A 19,703-nucleotide genomic window follows, 5' to 3' on the forward strand; every position below is an offset into this window, starting at 1 on the left:
AGGTTTGGATGCAGAAAATTATGAAACATTATCTCCCGCTACTTTTGAGGAATGTGGTTGCTGTATCATACTCCTTACTGCGACACACCACTGGCTGTTGGGCTGGTTAGGTTTACTCCCTCCACACCAGTCACCTCCCATGGGGGGCTAGAATATGTGTGTGGGACCTCGTGGCAGGAGGACTGGGTGGGCTGGGCAGGGGAATGGAAGCAGAAACAGAACGGGGCAAAGGAGATGGAGGATCAGGGACCAGAGGGGCCTCTGCCACAGTGGACCTGTATGGTGGTGGTTTGTTAGCTGAGTCGAAGTTGGAGGAGGAGGGATTAAGAGGGAGAGAAGAAACCAAAAGGAGGAGTTCAAGTTTGCAGGAAGAGTAAAGAAGTGCAAGAAAGAAAAGACTTGAAGATAAGAAATCCCTTTCCATCTGCCCACTAGCTCACAAATTTTGTGCTGTTATGTGGCCATTTTGGATTGATTATCTAAGCCAGGGGTCAGGTAAAGGTGTTGAGTCTAGTAGACACCCCAGGGGTGAATCTGCCAGAATGGAGGACCCAGATACCATGGTGGAGACTGATACAGCCGAGCCAGTGTCCAGGGCATCCCAAGGTCACAGATTAGTTGGCTGGAGACGAGAAGGCAGCACAGTGATGGGGTTGTCACCCAAACATCAGTGTGTGGTGGGCAAAAGCGGAGAGAGCTGAAGACCTGACGTCAGGATTTTTGAGAGCAAGTACGAAGAGGAGCCGCAACCCTGAGAGAGAATCTCCACCATAAAGATCAGGGACCCACCCGTCAGATAAGGTCAACTAAGGGGGCCAGCCGTAACTGTAAAACCCACTCCTCAACCACCTCGAAGGTGCCAGACCATCAACGGTCGTGTCTCAGGTCAGCAGAGGAGTGTTGAAACAGACCTAGGGGAAAACTCACCAATCCGAAGCCAGTGGTGGATGTGGAGGAGAGCTTCCAGGCGAATGGAAGGTGAGACCAGCATCTGGGGCTCTGGGGCATCAGATGAGATTCCACCCACCTAAGTGGTGGTAGAATAGCCCATCTGAGTCAGGGCACCAATGAAAGCACCCGGAAACCACTCCGGACTTGGGAACTCATGCAAGAGATTTCATTAAGCAAATAGGCAGAGTGTCTCCCTGCAGGGTGAGAGAGAGAACATGAGAGGAAAAGAGAGAGTGTGTGCATGCAAAAGAGAGTGAAAACCAGGAGAGAGCATGAAAGTGAGGAGAAGAGAGAGAGAATGGCAGGGGAGCTATTCTTAAGTAGTTCACAGGCTAATAACAGACCAATGACCAACAAGAATGTTCACAGGCTGACAATCTGGACCAATGACTGCTGAGAATGTTCAAGGCTGACAATCTGGACCAATGACTGCTGAGAATGTTCACAGGCTGACAATCTGGACCAATGACTGCTGAGAATGTTCACAGGCTGACAATCTGGACCAATGACTGCTGAGAATGTTCACAGGCTGACGAGCAGACCAATAGCTGGCTGGGATTTTCACAGACTGACAATTGGGTTGTAAATGGTACCCAGGAAGGAGAATAATGGTGGCAGCAAAATAGCAGATCTGATGCCAACAGTAACAAAAACAGCATGGTACTGGCACCAAAATAGACATGTAGACCAATGGTACCAAATAGAAGACAGAGACAAACCCACATAAATATGGTTATCTCATACTAGACAAAGATGCCAAAAACATACATTGGAGAAAAGATAGCCTATTCAACAAATGGTCCTGGAAAATTGAAAATCCATATGTAACAAAATGAAATTAAACCTCTCTCTCACCCTGCACAAAACTCAAAGTGGATCAAAGACTTAGGCACTAGAACAGAGACCTGCACCTAACAGACTAAAAAGTAGGCCCAAATCTTCATCATGTTGGTTTAGGACCTGACTTACTGAATAAGACTCCTAAAGCACAAGAAATAAAATTAAGAATCAATAAATGTTCCATCCAGCGGAATCGGCGCGGAGAAAGAGACACCACTAATCTTTAGTTTGACGAGATTTATTGCATCCTCCCGGTTTCTTTGTCTCCTGCCTTCTGCTTATTATTTTTCTTCATCTTCTCTCTCCCTCTCTCCTCCCCCAGGCTCCTAGCTTATCAGCCAATTATAGCAAAGTTTTCTCTCACGCAGGAGAGCATGCAGAGGAATGCCAGCATAGCACTATATAAATCACAAGCTGTCCACGCACGGCATGATATTAGATAGACAATCCTTGAGCCTGGCGTTAACACGTCATAAGTCTCCAAGGAACTAGTAACAGCAAACCAGCCTTTTAGGTACTTCCTTATTTACAGCCAGTGCCCTTTGGCTCACTGCCAGGCGCCATCTTGTCCAAGACGGCCCTCAACAGCTCCCCCTTTATTTTATTAAAAGAAAAGGACAGCGACTATGCCTGTCTTAGGTACCAGAGTCAGACTTTGATCCCTACCCATCATTGGGATTCAAAGAGCTGTTGGCAAGCTTTGATCCCTGTCTTAGGGTGGTATAAAGTCCACCCTGTGCTTACCTGTCTTTGACTACCAGCCCTGTAATTGGGAGAACCAAATCTGTGGATCAGAGCCCTGATCCATGGCCATAAGGGCTAGCTGTACCACTAAGGCTTGCTGTCTTTGATGACTCCTTAAAGACAACAGATATCTGAGCAGCAATAATAAAAGCAAGAACAACAATCCCATCATAGCAAAACTTCCCATCCATTGTTTACCAAATTATAATGCTGACTGTAAGAAACTAATGGCTTCTGGCATACCAGGGACCTTGACCTGAGTACTATTTATCTCAAATATAGAATTTCTTAATAGGGTAGTCAAATTAGTAAACTCTTTAGTCCATGTCCCATTAAGCATGCTTCCAAGATGTTTGGACAGATTTGCAGCAGCAGTAATATTAGAATAGGGTATAGGGGTAACACATAATGCTTGGGCATGTACTAGACAGCCGGTCTGTGTGGTAACAGTCAGCATGTTCACTTGTTCTTGTGGTAAGTCCACTCTTTGGTTTAGAATCAGGATTCCCGTGATGAGATGTGTATTGATGTTTTCCTGGGTTGTCAATGCTTTGGCAGTGGCTTGTGACAGATTGTTGAGGGCATGAGCAGTAGGAATAGCAGTTCCTAGGGCAAGTCCAGCAGCAGTGGCAGCAGCCGCAGCAGCTACCGCAGCAACAGCGATGGCTATAATGGCTGAGACACCAAAATCTCTTTTTGCTCTCACGGGTAGAAAATTCCACTCACTATGATTTAAGGTCACTGGGACTGGAATAAATTTAGGAATCCTGGCAATCACAGCCAGAGGAAATAATGAAGCATTCCAACAACTAGATACATAACACTCTTGGTTAGCACAGTTAAGGACCTCAGTATCATTATCATTGCTATTAGTAATGTTAATATTAAACTTAGAACTGTTAGACAGAATGAACAGAAACAGAGACATGACACATACGGGAATAGGGGGGAAAGATTGATAAAAGGAAGTGAAATTGGCCTTGCACCCTGTATAACTATAAACAGGTGTATTACTTCCCTCTATATAGGCTTGCTTTTGACTGCACCTTTGTTGAATGAGAGAGAGATTGCCTCCCTGTATCATGGTGGTTTCTGAGGTGGCTAACCAGAGGAAGCAAAGACTACCTCTTAACTTGAAGTTTACAGTGGAATCAACTGGTAGGTAAGGGATATCTAGAAATTCTGTACTAGGAAATAATTGAGGGAAAATTTGTGCGTCATGAGTGATAGGCAAGGGAATAGGCCATGCGGATATCCAGAATGTATCCCCAAAAGTTTTAGGAAGAGTTAGCAGCAGGCTTACCACCACCACCACCACCATCATTTTGTGTTTCCGTGCCATTTTCTTTCTTATGGATAGTTCTTACCAAGCGCTCCGGGACCCAGATAGGTTGTTGTTGGTCCTGAGGAAAAACACAAACAGATCCTCTCCCCCAAATTAATACTGGGTCAGGTCCTTTCCAGGACCCAGTCAAGATGTCTTTCCACATTGCTTGTGGATGGCCACCAGACTTTCCACTAAAATGTCTATCAGCCGCAGTACGGCCCATAGTATTAAAATTTTAAAAATTGAGGGTGAATAAAGCGAGGTTAAGTCTGTTCTTGGGAGGGGTTAATGCCCCTATTCCCCCTTTTTGTTTAGTTAAGCAAAATTTTAATGTTTGATTAGCCCTTTCCATGATAGCTTGTCCTTGTGGATTGTAGGGCAATCCTGTAGAATGATAGATATTAAACTTTGAGCAAAACTGTTGAAATGAAGAAATACACACAGGCCCATTATCTGTTTTAAATGATTTCGGCCTTCCCATAGTAGCAAAGACTTGAAGGCAATGACTGATTACATCTTTTGTTTTTTCCCGTTTGGGTGGTAGCAAATATATATCCTGAGTAGGTATCTACAGTTACATGTACAAATCTTAAAGTACCAAATTCAGGGATATGGGTGACATCCATCTGCCATAGATGATTTGGAAGGAGTCCTCTAGGATTGACTCCAAAATGAGGAACAGATAAATGAGGCACACATGCAGGACATTGTTTTACTATATTTCTGGCTTGTTCTTTTGTAATGTTATATTTTATTTTGAGAGTAGTAGCATTGACATCAAAATCTTTATGGAAATTAATTGCTTCTTGTACAATATTAAACACATGAGGATCTTGAGTAGCCGAGTCTGCAGTACAATTTCCATGAGCTAAAGGCCCAGGTAAGCCTGAATGTGCTCTGATATGGCCTATACATAAGGGTTCTTTGCGAGCCCACAGAAGAGTTTGTACTTGATAAAAGCATTGTTGTAAGGTAGATAGAGGACTAATGGGTCCAGCTGTCTCAAGCCATGGCACAAGCTGGGCAATATAGAGACTGGCAGTATAAATATTTAAAGGTTCCTCAGGAAATGTTTGTAAGGCAGTTATTATTGCTTCTAGTTCAGTTTTTTGAGCAGACTTATGAGAAGTAATAATAGTCTGTACTTTATCAGAAACTACTGTAGCTGTACCGGAGGAGGAGCCATCTGTAAAGATTGTTTTTGCTGCTGGGATAGGTTGAGCCTTAACAACCTGAGGGAAAATAACAGGATGTCTTTTGAAGAAGCTGACAATAGGTGAACTTGGCAAATGATTATCAAATGTGGCCATGGTGGAACAATAGACAATTCCCCAATCTTCATTATTGTTAACTAGTATTTCAATCTGTTTTGCTGTATACAGGACAATAACTGTCTGAGGATGAACTCCAAAAACTTGAAGGGCTGTCTTAAGTCCTAATGCAACTAGATTTGCCACCATCACAGGATACGGGGAAACAACATTTTTGGGGGACACTGGCAAATGGATCCATATCAGGGGTCCAGTCTGCCACAATAGACCTGTAGGAGTATATTCAGAATCTAACACTATGAGGCTAAAAGGTAAGGATAGATCAACTCTATCACTATGAGCATTTTCTAAAGCTTGTTCTACTAACCTCAAGGCTTTTCTACCTTCATGAGTTAAATTTCTGGGGAATGTAGGATCTGAATCTCCTTGGAGAATATCAAAAAAGGCTTAAGTTGACCAGTGGTGATTCCCAAATTTGGCCTTATCCAATTTATATCACCTAATAATTTTTGGAAATCATTTAGAGTCTTAAGCTTTTCTGTGGCTAATTGAATTTTTTGTGGCCTAACACAGGTATCTAATATTTGATGTCCTAGAAAGGTGATAGCGCTGCGGGTTTGCACCTTTTCTGGGACCACATGTAATCCCCATATTCCTAGGATTTCAATAAAATTGTCAAATACCCCTAATAAAATCTCCTGTTCCCTATGAGCCAAAAGAATATCATCCATATAATGGAGACAATAAAGTTCTTTACAATTCTGTCTAATATGTGATGTAGACTGGCCAACATATATTTGACACATAGTAGGACTATTTGCCATTCCCTGGGGAAGGACCACCCATTGGTATCTAGTATTAGGCCCTTCATTATTTAAAGAAGGAATGGAAAAGGCAAATTGAGGGTTATCCTCGGGATGCACAGGAATGGAAAAGAAACAATCTTTTATGTCTATAGAGATGATATGATAATGTTTTGGAATAGCAGCTAATGAGGGGAGACCCAGTTGCACCGGGCCCATAATCTGCATACTGGAATTTATGGCTCTCAGATCCATGTATGACTCTTGTAAGAGTCGCCATTTCCCAGACTTCTTTTTTATGACAAAAATTGGTGTATTCCAAGGGGAAGTGGAAGGAATGATATGGTTTTCCTTTAATTGTTGACTAACTATTTTCTGGGCTGCCTCTATTTTTTCTTTAGAAAGGGACCACTGGGGGACCCAGAAGGATTATTGGATTTCCATGTTATCTTTAATGGTTCAGTGGCCCCCGATTTGGCCCATGAAGAGCAGCAGCTATTACTTGTCCTGTTATGACTGCATCATTGATATCCCTGTAGACCTTTATATAGGGACTTAGATCTTTATTTTTCCATGGTCTTATAGTTTCTTTACACCATTTATTTGCTTGCTCATAAGCTAATTTTTTTATTAAGGGCATTGCTTGTTCCGAATCCCCAAATATTCTAGCAGTAGTTTGGATTAATCTACCAACTAAATCTGCAAATGGTTTATTACTTTCCTGAATCACCTTGGACAACTGTCCCTGTAAATCTCCTGTCCCTTGAATTAATTTCCAAGCTTTAGTGGCAGCAGCAGCAATTTGTGTGTACACCCCAGGATCTTAAATAATCTGCTGTTGAATACCTTCATAGTTTCCTTCTCCTGTTAGCATTTCTACATTTCTTTGGGGAAAGCCTGTGGCAGTGTTACAGCATGCTGTTTCTAATGAGGCTTCCTGTCATGCAGTTTTCCACACTAGGTACTGCCCCCCTGATAGTAAGCTTTACATAGCCTTTTCCAATCTTCCAGCACTAGATTTAGCCCCACTACTGATTCCAATATACTAATTGTAAATGGGGCCTGTGGACCGTACGTAGCCACTGCTTCCTTAAAATATTTTACTGTTTTGAAATCTATAGGTTGGTGGAATCTTTGTCTATTTTGGTTCTCTAGCACAGGGAAAAATTGTGGGACTGCTGAGGTTTCCTTAATGGGGGGTTTCTTCTCCCCGCGGTGAAAAACCCATCTGATTTATAGCTTGAGCTAACTCCTCCCAAGGGTACCTTGGGGATATAGGGGGAAGGCTGCTTGTGGGGGAGCTGCTGCCTCCAGGAAGGGATTGGTGTTCCTTCCTGACATAACTGGTGGGGGCAATCGTGTCCCTGATGCTCTTTTTAATTCCTCCCTGGTAAGCCCCTCCTCTTCTTCTTCCTCTTTGTGAGAAGTTACACTTAGTTGTTCCTTTGTCTCTTCCAGGCACATATTTCCTTCTTCTACTAAAGTTTTTATTCTGCCTTTCTCAGATGTTAGACATTCCTTAATGAGCTGCCACATGGGAAATGTACCTCTAGGTAATGGGGATTGCTTTTCTGCTTTGATAAGATCCTCTTTATGATGTTCCCATTGTGGAATATTTAGGACTCCCTCTTCCAAAAACCAAGGACTAACCTTGGCCAGTGTGGTTACATATGCTGCTACAGTAGATTGTTTTACGGCAGTCCCATTAGTCTTAAGCACACCTTGTATGATTCTTATCATTTGATTTTTTGATGCTTGTGACCCCATTCTGGAGTTATGAGACCTCCCTTTACCGGGGTTATGTGGCCTCCCTTTACTGGGGTTATATGGACTCCCTTTCCCGGGGTTATGAGGCCTCGCTCTTATACACTCTGGCCAGAGATTTCTGGGAAGTTATCCTACAGTTTTCCTGTAGCTTACCTTAAGTTACTTACCTGGGAGAATGCAGAAGGAGAAAGAAGTTCCCCGTACGGGCCACCACTTGTCCGTGGAACCAGCATGGAGAAAGGAGACACCACTAATCTTTAGTTTGACAAGATTTATTGCATCCTCCCGGTTTCTCTGTCTCCTGCCTTCTGCTTATTATTTTTCTTCATCTTCTCTCCCCCCCCCCCAGGCTCCTAGTTTATCAGCCAATTATAGCAAAGCTTTCTCTCACGCAGGAGAGCATGCAGAGGAATGTCAGCATAGCACTATATAAATCACGAGCTGTCCACGTGCAGCATGATATTAGATAGCCAATCCTTGAGCCTGACGTTAACACGTCATAAGACTCCAAGGAACTAGTAACAGCAAACCAGCCTTTTAGGTACTTCCTTATTTACAGCCAGCGCCCTTTGGCTCACTGCCAGGTGCCATCTTGTCCAAGATGACCCTCAACAAATAAATGGGATGGATTCAAACTAAAAAGCTTCTCAGCAAAGGAAACAATAATGTGAAGAGAGATGGAACCTGCCCCGTCTGGCTCCAGGGATAGAAAAGAGCATCGATGCGGGTTGTAACCATGAATCCTAGGAGGCGCTGCCTGCTCTGCGGCCCAGAGTGCTGCAGGGGGTCTTTTTGCAGACGTATTGCAGTCCTTGAACAGTATCCCATTTGAAAACATCAGGGAAACTCAGCCATCAGTATGTCAAAGTATAAACTCACTATACTAAGACATGGAGAGGGTGCTTGGAATAAGGAGAACCGATTTTGTAACTGGGGGGATCAGAAATTTAACAGGGAAGGAGTGGAGGAAGCCCAGAACAATGGGAAGCAACTCAGATCGCTGAAATTTGAGTTTGATCTCATATTCACATCCATCCTTAATGGGTCCATCCACACAACCTGGCTGATCCTGGAAGAGCTGGGGCAGGAATGGCTTCCTGTAGAAAGTTCCTGGCATCTGAATGAGCATCACTACGGAGCCTCGATTGGGCTCAATAGGGAGAAAATGACTTTGAATCATGGTGAAGAACAGGTGAGACTCTGGAGAAGAAGCTACAATGTGACCCCACCTCCCACTGAGGAGTCTCATCCCTACTACCATGAAGTCTACAGTGACCAGAGGTATAAATTGTGTGACGTACCCTTGGATCAACTGCCACAGTCTGAAAGCTTAAAGGATGTCCTGGAGAGACTCCTTCCCTACTGAATGCAAGGATTGCACCTGAAGTACTAAAGGGAAAAACCATTCTGATATCTGCTTGTGGGAATACCAGTAGAGCACTCCTGAAACATCTGGAAGGTATCTCAGATGAAGACATTATTAACATTACTCTCCCTACTGGAGTCTCAATTCTCCTGGAACTGGGTGAAAACCTGCATGCTGTTGGGACTCACCAGTTCCTGGGTGACCAAGAGGCTATCCGGGAAGCCATTAAGAAAGTGGATGATCAAGGAAAAGTGAAAAAAGTCCCAACATCTCCAAGTACTGGCTAGAAATAGATGCAGAAGGAGTGGCATGCATTGTGTTATGGGTGCTGATTTCCCTCTGTTTTTCCCCTGATTTTCCATATTTTTTCAGGGCTAGGTTTGTGGTAGAGTTTTGTATAGATATCTAGGTAATTTATCTTGGCATTAGGGTACCTAAGAGTTAATGTCATAAGCCTTAGGAGTTAGCTTTCTTGCTAGTTCTGTTTGAATTAGTCACAAATTAATAAGCAGGGAGATTTAATTGAGGTTTTTTTTTAGTTTCTGAAATGGGAGAGTAACAAGTGGAGATGAAGTTTAAGATATTCATTGTTCAATAAATCATTATCGAGTCACCATGGATGGGCACTATTTCAATAAGTAGTTCACCTTTTATTTAATTACACTTTCTGAACTGATAATAAGGATTACTAGATAATACACTGTATGTAAGTATTTATTACTAGTCTTTTCCCCTAGGAAAGGGGATGCTTTGGCACTTAAGACCAGAGGCCCATTGTGTGGGAAAGTCACGGATAGTTCCTTCCGGAAGGCCAGCCATTACCACAAAAACAGCAGTAGCAAGACCCTTTAACTTTCTCTAGTCCAGAGTCATCCTTTGTTTGGCATTCAGTAGAATTCTTCTTTGGCCATTAAAATGAGCACAATATAGACAACTATGGCTGTTTACATTCTCTTTTGTTTTTGTTTTTGTTTTTTGAACTTTAATCATTGGGTACAAGAGTTGGTTTAAAAATAAAGTTCTGTGACTGAAAAAAAAAAATGTGAAGAGAGAGCAGAATGGGCACCTCAGATAGAGCACTAATCTCCAGGATATATAAAGAACTCAAAAAACTTAACATCAAAAAAAAAAAAAACCATTAATAAATGGACCAAGGAACTGAAAAGACACTTCACAAAAGAAGAAATATCAACAAGTATATGGAAACATGTTCATCATCTCTAGAAATTAGAGAAATGCAAATCAAAACTAAGATTTCCTCTCACTCCAGTCAGAATGGCAATTATCAAAAATACAAGCAATAAGTGTTGGTGAGGATGTGGGGAAAAAGGTGCACTCATATGTTACCGGTGGGACTACAAATTGGTGGAACAACTCTGGAAAGCAGTATGGAGATTCATAAGAAAACTTGGAATGGAACCACCATTTGACTCAGCTATTCCACTCCTTGGTTTACATCCAAAGGACTTAAAATCAGCATATTACAGTGACACAGTCACATCAATGTTTATAGAAGCTCAATTCATAATAGCTAAGCTATGGAACCAACCCAGATGCCCCTCAACAGATGAATGGATAAAGAAAATGTGATAGATATAGATATAGATACATGCATGATGGGATATTACTCAGCTTTAAAGAAGAATGAAATTATGGCATTTGTTGGTAAATGGATGGAGTTAGAGAATATCATGCTAAGTGAAATAAGCCAAAACCAAAAACATAAAGGCTGAATGTTTTCTCTTGTATGCTGAAGCTAATTCATAATGGGTATGGTAGGGAAGAACAGAGTTACTTTATATTAGGTAGAGGAGAGTGAAGGAAGGGGAAGGGGTATGGGGAAAGGAATGATAGTAAAGTGAAACAGACATTATTACCTCACATACATGTATGACAGTATGACCAATGTGATCCTACAATGTGTATAATCAGAAAAATAAGAGGTTACATTTTATTTGTGTATTATCTATCAAAATATATAAATGCATTCTACTGTCATGTACAACTAATTAGAACAAATAAAATTTAAAAATTTAAAACAAAGTTAATTATTAGCATGAAACCTCATAAATCTAAAAAAGTATACATTGTATATAGGAGAGGATTCTTACATTTTTAGAACTTTTAAGCCAAATTTAAAGTAGACAAATTTTGCATACTAAACACTAGGCTAAACACCACAAGAAATCAGAACCTGAGTAATTAGAATGGGCTTTTCTAGTGATGTGATTGGGGATTTTCCAGTGTTTTGAATGCTACAGAGTCCTTTGGTTTTAAAGTTTTAAACATGGAAATGTCTTTGACTGGGTCACATTTTTTAGCTGATACACAACAATTTGACATATTTTTGGAGCAGATACCAGGCAGTGTTTTGATACATGCCTACATTATAAAATGTTCAAATCAGGGTAAACCCATCTACTCCTCAAACTCTCATTAGAAGAAAGGATTGTGAAATTAGGCGAAAGCAAGAATTAAATAGTGACAAACCCTGGTGTTATGGGTGGAGGAGTGGTAAGAGAGTCACAGGTGTGAGCAGAGCTTTGAGTGCCAAAACCAAGTTGCTCAAAACATTACTAAGGCAGAAGGAAAGAAAATTCCTTGAGTACTTGTATTATGAAATGAGAAAATGTATGCGAGTGCTTTAAAAGTGTTAGAGTGCTCAACAAATAATAGCTAACATTTATTAAACACTGCTCATAAACGCAGTTCATAGGCTCATTACTACATTCAGTTATGCATAAGGCCTATGTGCATACCTACCTATAAATGAAGTAGGCCATCCCTGTATTGAAGCCGCCCGAGGCACAGTCACACGGATATTGTTACCGCCTGCAGCAACAATTGCGCGGGTATTTATCGGAGGTGGACTGGAAACGAACTACTTCTACTATCTTTCTTTAGTGGGCTGCTTTCTTGCTTGTTTGTTCCCTAGTTTATAGAAGAAAAGAGGCTTTGAGAGGAGAGAGAGAGAAAGGCTTTGCATAAGAGAGAAAGAGTCTTTGAGAGGAGAGAGAGAGGCTTTGCTTATCGGAGAGGCTACACTTTCAGAGATGCTACTTCTTCTTAAAGTTCTGCTGCTCCTTCTTAAAGGTGCATCCTGCATCCTGTGTCCTAAAGGCGTGTCTATGCTGCATCCCGCGTACTGCGATCTGTGATCTGAGGTGCTTATCCTTTCTGCTAGCTGCTTATCCGAGGTGCTTCCTATAGGTGTGTGTCTTATATACCTAAGGCAGCCAATCAGCTTAGGATTAGCACAATTGAGGCACGCCCCTCGGTACCAATCAAGAAAGAAGGAGGAATAGCTGTTGACCACTAGCACAGAGGAGACATTAACTAATTAGGCAAAAGTAGATCACGCCGTGTTAACACTAACTATGCGCCACCTCTTGGCTCAATGCCAGCTGCCATCTTAGGGTTACCCAAACCTGTCTTCTGCACTGTATCTCCATTTTCCAGGCAGAAAACTGAGGCACAGAGAGGTTAAATAACATACCCACCATCCCACAGCTAGCAGATGGTTAACACAGATTAAAACACAAGTGGTTTCCTTCAGGGCACATCTTAACTGAACACCTCTTAGTTTTTAACTGAATGGTGGTGTTAACTTGTGCTTTCTTCAAAGACGCCAGGATTTTAAAACAACTTTACTGAGATGTAATTCACACAGTACAAAATTCATACATTTGAAGTGTATGATTTAATGGTCTTTAGTATATTCGCAGTTGTACAATCATAAACACAATCAGTCATAGAATATTTTGATCCTCCCCAAGAGAAATTGCTTACCATTTAATAGTCAGTCTCTGTTCCCACCTCTCCCTAGCATTAGGCAACCACTAATCTATTTTCTGACTTTATAGTTGCTTATTATGGAGCATTTCACATAAATAGAATCATGCAATATGTGGTCTTTTGTGACTGGTTTCATTCATTTAGTATAATTTTTCCAAAGTTCATCTATGTTGTAAAATATATAATACTTCATTCCTTTTCATTGCTGAATAATATTCTATTGTGTGGACATACCACATTTTATTTATCCATCAATTGATGCACATTTAGGTTGTTTCCAGCTCTGGGCTATTGGGAATAATACTGCTATGAACATTCATGCAAAAGGTTTTGTGAAGACATATGTCTTTATTTCTCTTTGGTAGATACATATAAAAGTAGAGCTCAGTCATATGGTAACTCTGTTTTTAAGGAACTACCAAGCTGTCTTCCAAAGTAGCAGTACTATTTAACATTCCCAATAGCAGTGAGGATTCTAATTATTCCATATCTTGTCAACACTTAGAGCCATTCTAGTAGGTATAAAGTGGTATCTAATTGCGGTTTTATTTATATTTCTCTGATCGCTAATGATGTTAGCCTTTGCTATGGGCTTCATGTGTTCCTTAAAAATGTGTATGTTGGAAACTTAATCCCCAGGGCAACAGCACTGGGAGGTGGGCCTTCAGGGAAGTGTTTGGGTCATGAGGCTCTGACCGCCTGAAGAAGGGCTTGTGGGAGGGCTCGCTCTTCTTCCTTTCTGCTGCAAGAAGACACAATGTTCCTTGTCTCTGGAGCACGCAACAATCAGGCACCTTTCTTGGAACCAGAGTCCAAGGTGCTAAGACTAGCACCATAATCTTAGACTTCTCAGCCTTTAGAACAGTAAGAGGATAAAATCACATTATTTATTGCCCACTCCGTGGTATTCTGTGATAGCAGCACCAAGATGGCATCTTTTTCATAAAACACTGTTTTGGTTATTTGTAAAACTCGGAAGTTAAAACTTGACCCAGTAGGGATATGCGGAGGACCCTGACTGAGGGACCAGTTTCCGACGGCAGGGTCATGACCTCACTCATCTTGGAGACATTCTCGGCACAGAGCTCCGATTCTACACAGTGGAGATGCTCCGTGATGTTTGCTGAATGACCTTCCTGATGCTCTTTTGTAAGTCAACTACACTTCCCTCCAGAGTTCGCTTTAAGTGGTGTTTAAAATTAGTTCACAAAAGCCGTTTTAACTTACAGCAAAGCCACGGTATTAACTGCCAGGCCTGAGTCCGGAAGCGAGCAGGGAAAACAGCTCTAAGCCTCTCCCACTGGGGCAGAAGGGCAGCCGGAGGGGAAAACCTCAGGCTTTTGCTGATACAGAACACACACCACGTGTGCTCATCTACGTGTACAGCTTGATGATTCTTCTGTGGAATGCACCTGTGCAACCAGCAAACAGATAAATTTGAGGTTTCTTCATCCTCTCTCCCTGGTCAACACCTCTCACCAGGGGTGGCTCTGACTTCAACAGCCTCAGTTTTACCCAAGAGAACGTCATCCTTAGGATTTCTTTTTGGTGCCCTCCCACCTTTATTTCTGAACTCCTTTCTCTGATGACCTTGGAAGGTCCTCCTGCTTTCATAGCTCTTCACTGACCCGTCATATCTCCCCAAGACTCTAGGATTCTCCCTTCAGTCAAAACTCTCATCCTTTAATTGATAGCTTTTCCCAAGTTCACTATGACCACCTCAGGAACCAGGCTCTGCCTTCCTTCAACCAGCATGTGAAACAAACACATGATATCTTGGGTAGGTAGGAGGGGAGAAACGACCTGGTATAAAAAAGTGCACTGGGTCAGCAATGCTGTAGAGTCTCTGTTCCTCCAGAAGTTGTCAAAGAAGCTGTGTGTTCATGGGAGGGGCATGTTAAAAAGTGGAACAAAATTGCCAAATGCTATTGACTAGATAATCACAATTATGGGGAAAATAAGACCAATAGTTACCAAAAACCAAAATGAAATGCACCAAAATATGAACCATGATTGTTTGGAGGGTAAAACTAGGGAAACTTTCTCTATTTTCTAAAACAATGTTAATGAACACATACTAGTTAAAACAGGGGAGGTCATATTTTTAAAAGTGGCTACTCATTAACCAGAATTAATCATTAATCAGAGAAAAATCCAACAATGTGTCTAAGTAAAATGAAAAGACTTGGGGGAGGTGTACCTGGGCAGGCAAGAGGCCTTCCAGGGCTTGACATCAAGTTCCCTGAGTAAACACTGCTTTTTACACTTCTTCCCCCAACGCCATTTTTAATCCAAAGATGTTTCCAAAAACACCCACCGTTTTTCCACAAAAGTATTTTATAAGTTGAAGATACCCTGAACTCTGCAGTAATATAGAGATTTCCTGCAGTTTATTTAAAAGCTAATATTAGAATAAATAAGGAACTCCATTACAAAGTACCTTAGATGTTCTCTTTGTATAGGCAGGAAGAGGGGGGTCACTGAAACGATTTTCAGAATTTTGCAAGTCAAAATTGATTTTGTGGAAAACATCTAGAAAACAATTTCACTTTGTGTGTGTAGGAGTAGCCTTTTCTTTCCAATTTTGCATTAAAACTCTTCTGTATTGATAACATTCAAGTGAACTTTTCAACAATGCAGGCATCCACACTTCATGTGTTGACCATTAAACCTCTTTTACTCCCCTTGACACAAGAGTAACTTAAATCCAAAACATAGCTCAATTTCTGTTTTTTTTTCCTTTGACTTACACTTTTTTGCTTCTGTTGATTATTGTAGCACACAAAAATTTTCTCAACATTTATATTGACAATAATTCACAGTCTTAAGATGAAACCAAAACAACCATGTGTTTTTAAATGTCTTTCTACATACTTATAGGGTCATTCCTTTGGTTTAAAATATTTTCTACTTCCATTAACTTAACCATATCCCCTTTTAAACTCTTAAGGATTGCCTATGACTTTATCTCTCATCATAGAGGATTTAAGCCTACAAGCGCCTAGTCTCTTTTTTATCTTTTCAGATGAGGACACAAACCCAAAGTTTACTCAACTACATAATGTCTGAAATAATAAACTATTTTGTGTTAACACTGAGCCTAGAAGATTTTTTTTTCTCAACTGAACCAAGGCAACCTATACAACCTCTTCTCATGCAACCAGTGCAATTTATTAGGATTCATTTTACAGACAGTATGCATAAGTATTAACAAGCATTTACAGTCAAATAATTTAATTATAATTTAATAATTCTACTGTATTAAGTATTAATATTCATTTTAATAATCTAATACCACCTAAATTTCCCATACCATACAAATTTGCAGAATGAGAAATAAGAACAGAAACAGAAAACACTTTGGAGTATCATTAATGGATTCTCCCTAGTTTAGGTAGAAAGTCTATATTTGAAAGAGCAACTGTGGAGAGACTGCAATTCTGCAATTAGCAGATCATTCAGATACAAAGAACCAGTCAATTTCAAATGGACTAGTGTAGACTATCAGGGAATATAGAAATGGGAAATGATACAAAAGAGGAAAATCTTCAAGAGGAGAGATGAGATGGCCCAGGGATTGATCATCACCCTTTGGGAAATGACTGGTTATCAACTGCAGACACACACTGGGGCTATCAGCCCTTTGTCATCCACTGTGCAAATGCATATACTTATTTATAAATTCTGCATGATTTATTTCATAAGGTGTGGGTTTTCTTCAATCAGTTTTCTTTATAACCTCTCAAAGTAAAAGAATCTTTTCAGGTATTTTTGAGGAGAAGCACTAAAAATGAGTAGACCCAACAAATATTCATAGATACTAAGTAAGTTAGTTTTTCATTATTGTAACAAGTAAGTGAGATAACTTAAAGAGAAAGGGTTTATTTGGCTCACAGTTTAGAGGTTTTAGTCCACGATCAGTTGACCCCATTGCTTTGGGTCTATGGTGGCACATCATGGTGGAAGCTTATGTAAAGCAAAATCCTTCACCTCATGTCAGAGCATTAAAAAAAGAAGAAAAAAAAAAAAAAAAAGACCTAGGTCCCACTATCACCTTCAAGGGCACATCTCCAATGACCAGGTGACCTCCCTCTAGACTATACCTTTTAAAGTTTCCACCATCTCCCATTAGTGCCAAGCTGGGAACTAAGCGTCAACACACCGGCATTTGAGGAACATTCCAGGCACTATCCTGGTCAACATGCTATGTCCAGCCCAAATCTTCCCTCTATAACTATATGTCAAAAAAACCAATTAGCAGGGCACAGTGGTACTTGCCTGTAAATCCCAGTGGGTTGGGAGGCTGAGGCAGGAGGACTGCAAGCTCAAAATCAGCCTCAGCAATTTAGCAAGGTCCTAAGCAACTCAGCAAGGTCTGTAAATAAAATATAAAAAGGGTTGTGGATGTGGTTCAGTGGTTATTTACCCTGGGGTTCAATCCTCAGTATAAAAAAAAAGTAAAAAAAAAAAAAATCGATTAAGATCTTGAGAATGTAGCTCAGCGATGGAGCACTTGCCCAGCACAAGCAAGGCTCTAGATTCGATCTTTAGTACTGGAAAAATAGTTAATTAAATACGAACAAGCATAAGCTGAGAGACTGTTAGACATCTTAATATGTTTATTTAACTGAATATTGTTTCTTAATATGCCAGTAATTATATAATTATTGTGCTATAATAACTATTATATTATGTAATATACTATATAATTATGTGATATATAATATAATAGATTCCGCTAGTTGATCTGATGAAAATGTCACCAATAGATAAAATACATTCCATAGAATAAGCATGTTATTGTTTCTATGACAAAAACTAGATTACATATTTACATTTTGACAGTGTGGTACTGATGTGCTCAGTCTAACTTGTCATTCTGATATTATGATCTATTGGTTTCACATACCTGGCTTTGGGTGTTTTATATTCTTTAAATATTTATATTCTTTGGGTAAAAAATTTTCTACACAAACTCTAATATGAATCTCTTTCTATCATAGATGAGACTTTTAGATGTTTCAAAATATCATAACATTTTCACTATTAACAAATTTGAATTCATTTAAGAATTCCATGAAAGCAAGTTCAACCTGCAGCTCCATTTCCTCAACCTGGCTCTTGGCAGCACGCCCCCTTCACTTGCTCTCTTCTTGCCTCTCCCTCCTCTTCGCAGAGCTCTCCATTCCTAGTATACACCATTAGTTAAGCCACTTGCAGTGAAGTGTTTGCTTGTAAGAAAACGTATCAGCAAAATTTTCCAAACTTAAATGTAAACATGTCTTGCTTTCAATCCAGAAACAAAAGAACTAAAGCTGTTTCTCTAAGCAGTAACACCTGTAGTAAATTCTGTATTTGAGGTTGGATCTGTAATTTAACAGTTGTTTTGTGCAATCCTGGTGTTCCTCTGGCCTTCTAAATTCTAAATTAACATTTTAATTTTACTTTTTAGTTTTCATCCATTGGTGGTCTCCTAAGTTTTGCAGAAAAACCCAGCTGCAATTTTTTCCTTCCCAGTCTAATGTATGTATGGCATACATTATTTAAAGGCAGGGGAAAGTTAAGTAGAGACCAAAAAAAAAAAAAAAGAAAAGAAAAAGAAAGAAAGAAATGGGAAGGATGTTTTTCTTAAAAGTCCTAAAGTTAGCTGGGCATGGTGGTGCATGCCTGTAATCCCAGTGACTAAGGAGTCTGAGGCAGGAGTATCACAAGTTGGAGGCCAGCCTCAACAATTTAATGAGGACATGAGCAACTTAGCAAGACCCTGTCTCAAAATAAAAAATAAAAAGTTCTGGGGATGTAACTCAGTGATAAAGCACCCTAGTTCAATTCCCAGTACAAAAAAAAAAAAAGTCCTAAAATTGACAGAGAGATTAAGTAACAACAACACTCAGTGGAGTGGGGGCGAAACTAAGAATCAATTGTAGCAGCAGCTCATCCACACATTTGTTGTCAGAATTTCATAATGGCACTTAAAACACTGTCTCTTCATCTGTCAAACAAGATTAACAACTCCAGCTTATAGGCCAAACTCTCTTTTTTATTTTTTATTTTTCATTATTTATTTATTTATTTATTTTGGTACTGGGGATTGAAACCCATGGCACTCAACCCCTGAGCCACATCCCCTGCCCTTTTTTATATTTTATTTAGAGACAGGGTCTCACTTAGTTGCTTAGGGTCCCACTAAATTGCTGAGGCTGCTTTGAACTCAGAATCCTCCTGCTTCAGCCTCCTGAGCCACTGGGCTTACAGGCAAGCACCACAGTTTGGCTAGGCCAAACTCTTGAAAAAATAAATAGCAATAGGCATAGAGGGTTTTACTTTAATATTTTAAGTAAAAGTCAAATATTAGTCAAGATGAAACAAACATTATGACATTATTCTATTTAGTTAAATTTTGGCATAAAGAAAAGACAATTCAGGGCTGGGGTTGTGGCTCAGTTGTAAAGTGCTTGCCTAGCACATGCAAGGCACTGGGTTAGATCCCTATCACCATCTACAACTAAAAATATTCTTTAAAAAAATAGATATTTCATTTTACATTAGGAAATAATATTGAGCCTTATAGAACAAGATTGTTTTTTACTGTTTTTCTTGTTTAACCAGGAAAGGAAAGGATGGATGGATAGATGATAGATAGATAGATAGATAGATAGATAAATAGAAAGAATGAATTAAAATATGAGTGTTCTGGGGGATAAGAGACAAATTTCTCATGCAGGCGGCCTCCAAATAATTTATGTACATACTCTGCTCCAAAGAAGTCTAACTCCTCACTTCTAAGTTAGACCGCATATACAGATGTCCTCCCAAGGAGTACTAGAGAAAGGGGGAAG

The 19,703-nt window shown here is 40.2% G+C and overlaps 1 protein-coding gene across 1 annotated transcript; it reads left to right on the forward strand.

Moving 5' to 3' along the window:
* The first annotated feature begins 8,562 nt into the window (after positions 1-8,562).
* On the forward strand, positions 8,563-9,356 carry LOC124986309 (bisphosphoglycerate mutase-like). The gene is given in 2 exon segments (XM_047554736.1): positions 8,563-9,064; positions 9,067-9,356. Coding segments are annotated over 2 exon segments (792 nt in total).
* The last annotated feature ends 10,347 nt before the right edge of the window (positions 9,357-19,703 follow it).

The sequence above is a fragment of the Sciurus carolinensis genome, chromosome 6, assembly GCF_902686445.1.
Source record: "Sciurus carolinensis chromosome 6, mSciCar1.2, whole genome shotgun sequence".
NCBI classification, from domain to species: domain Eukaryota; kingdom Metazoa; phylum Chordata; class Mammalia; order Rodentia; family Sciuridae; genus Sciurus; species Sciurus carolinensis.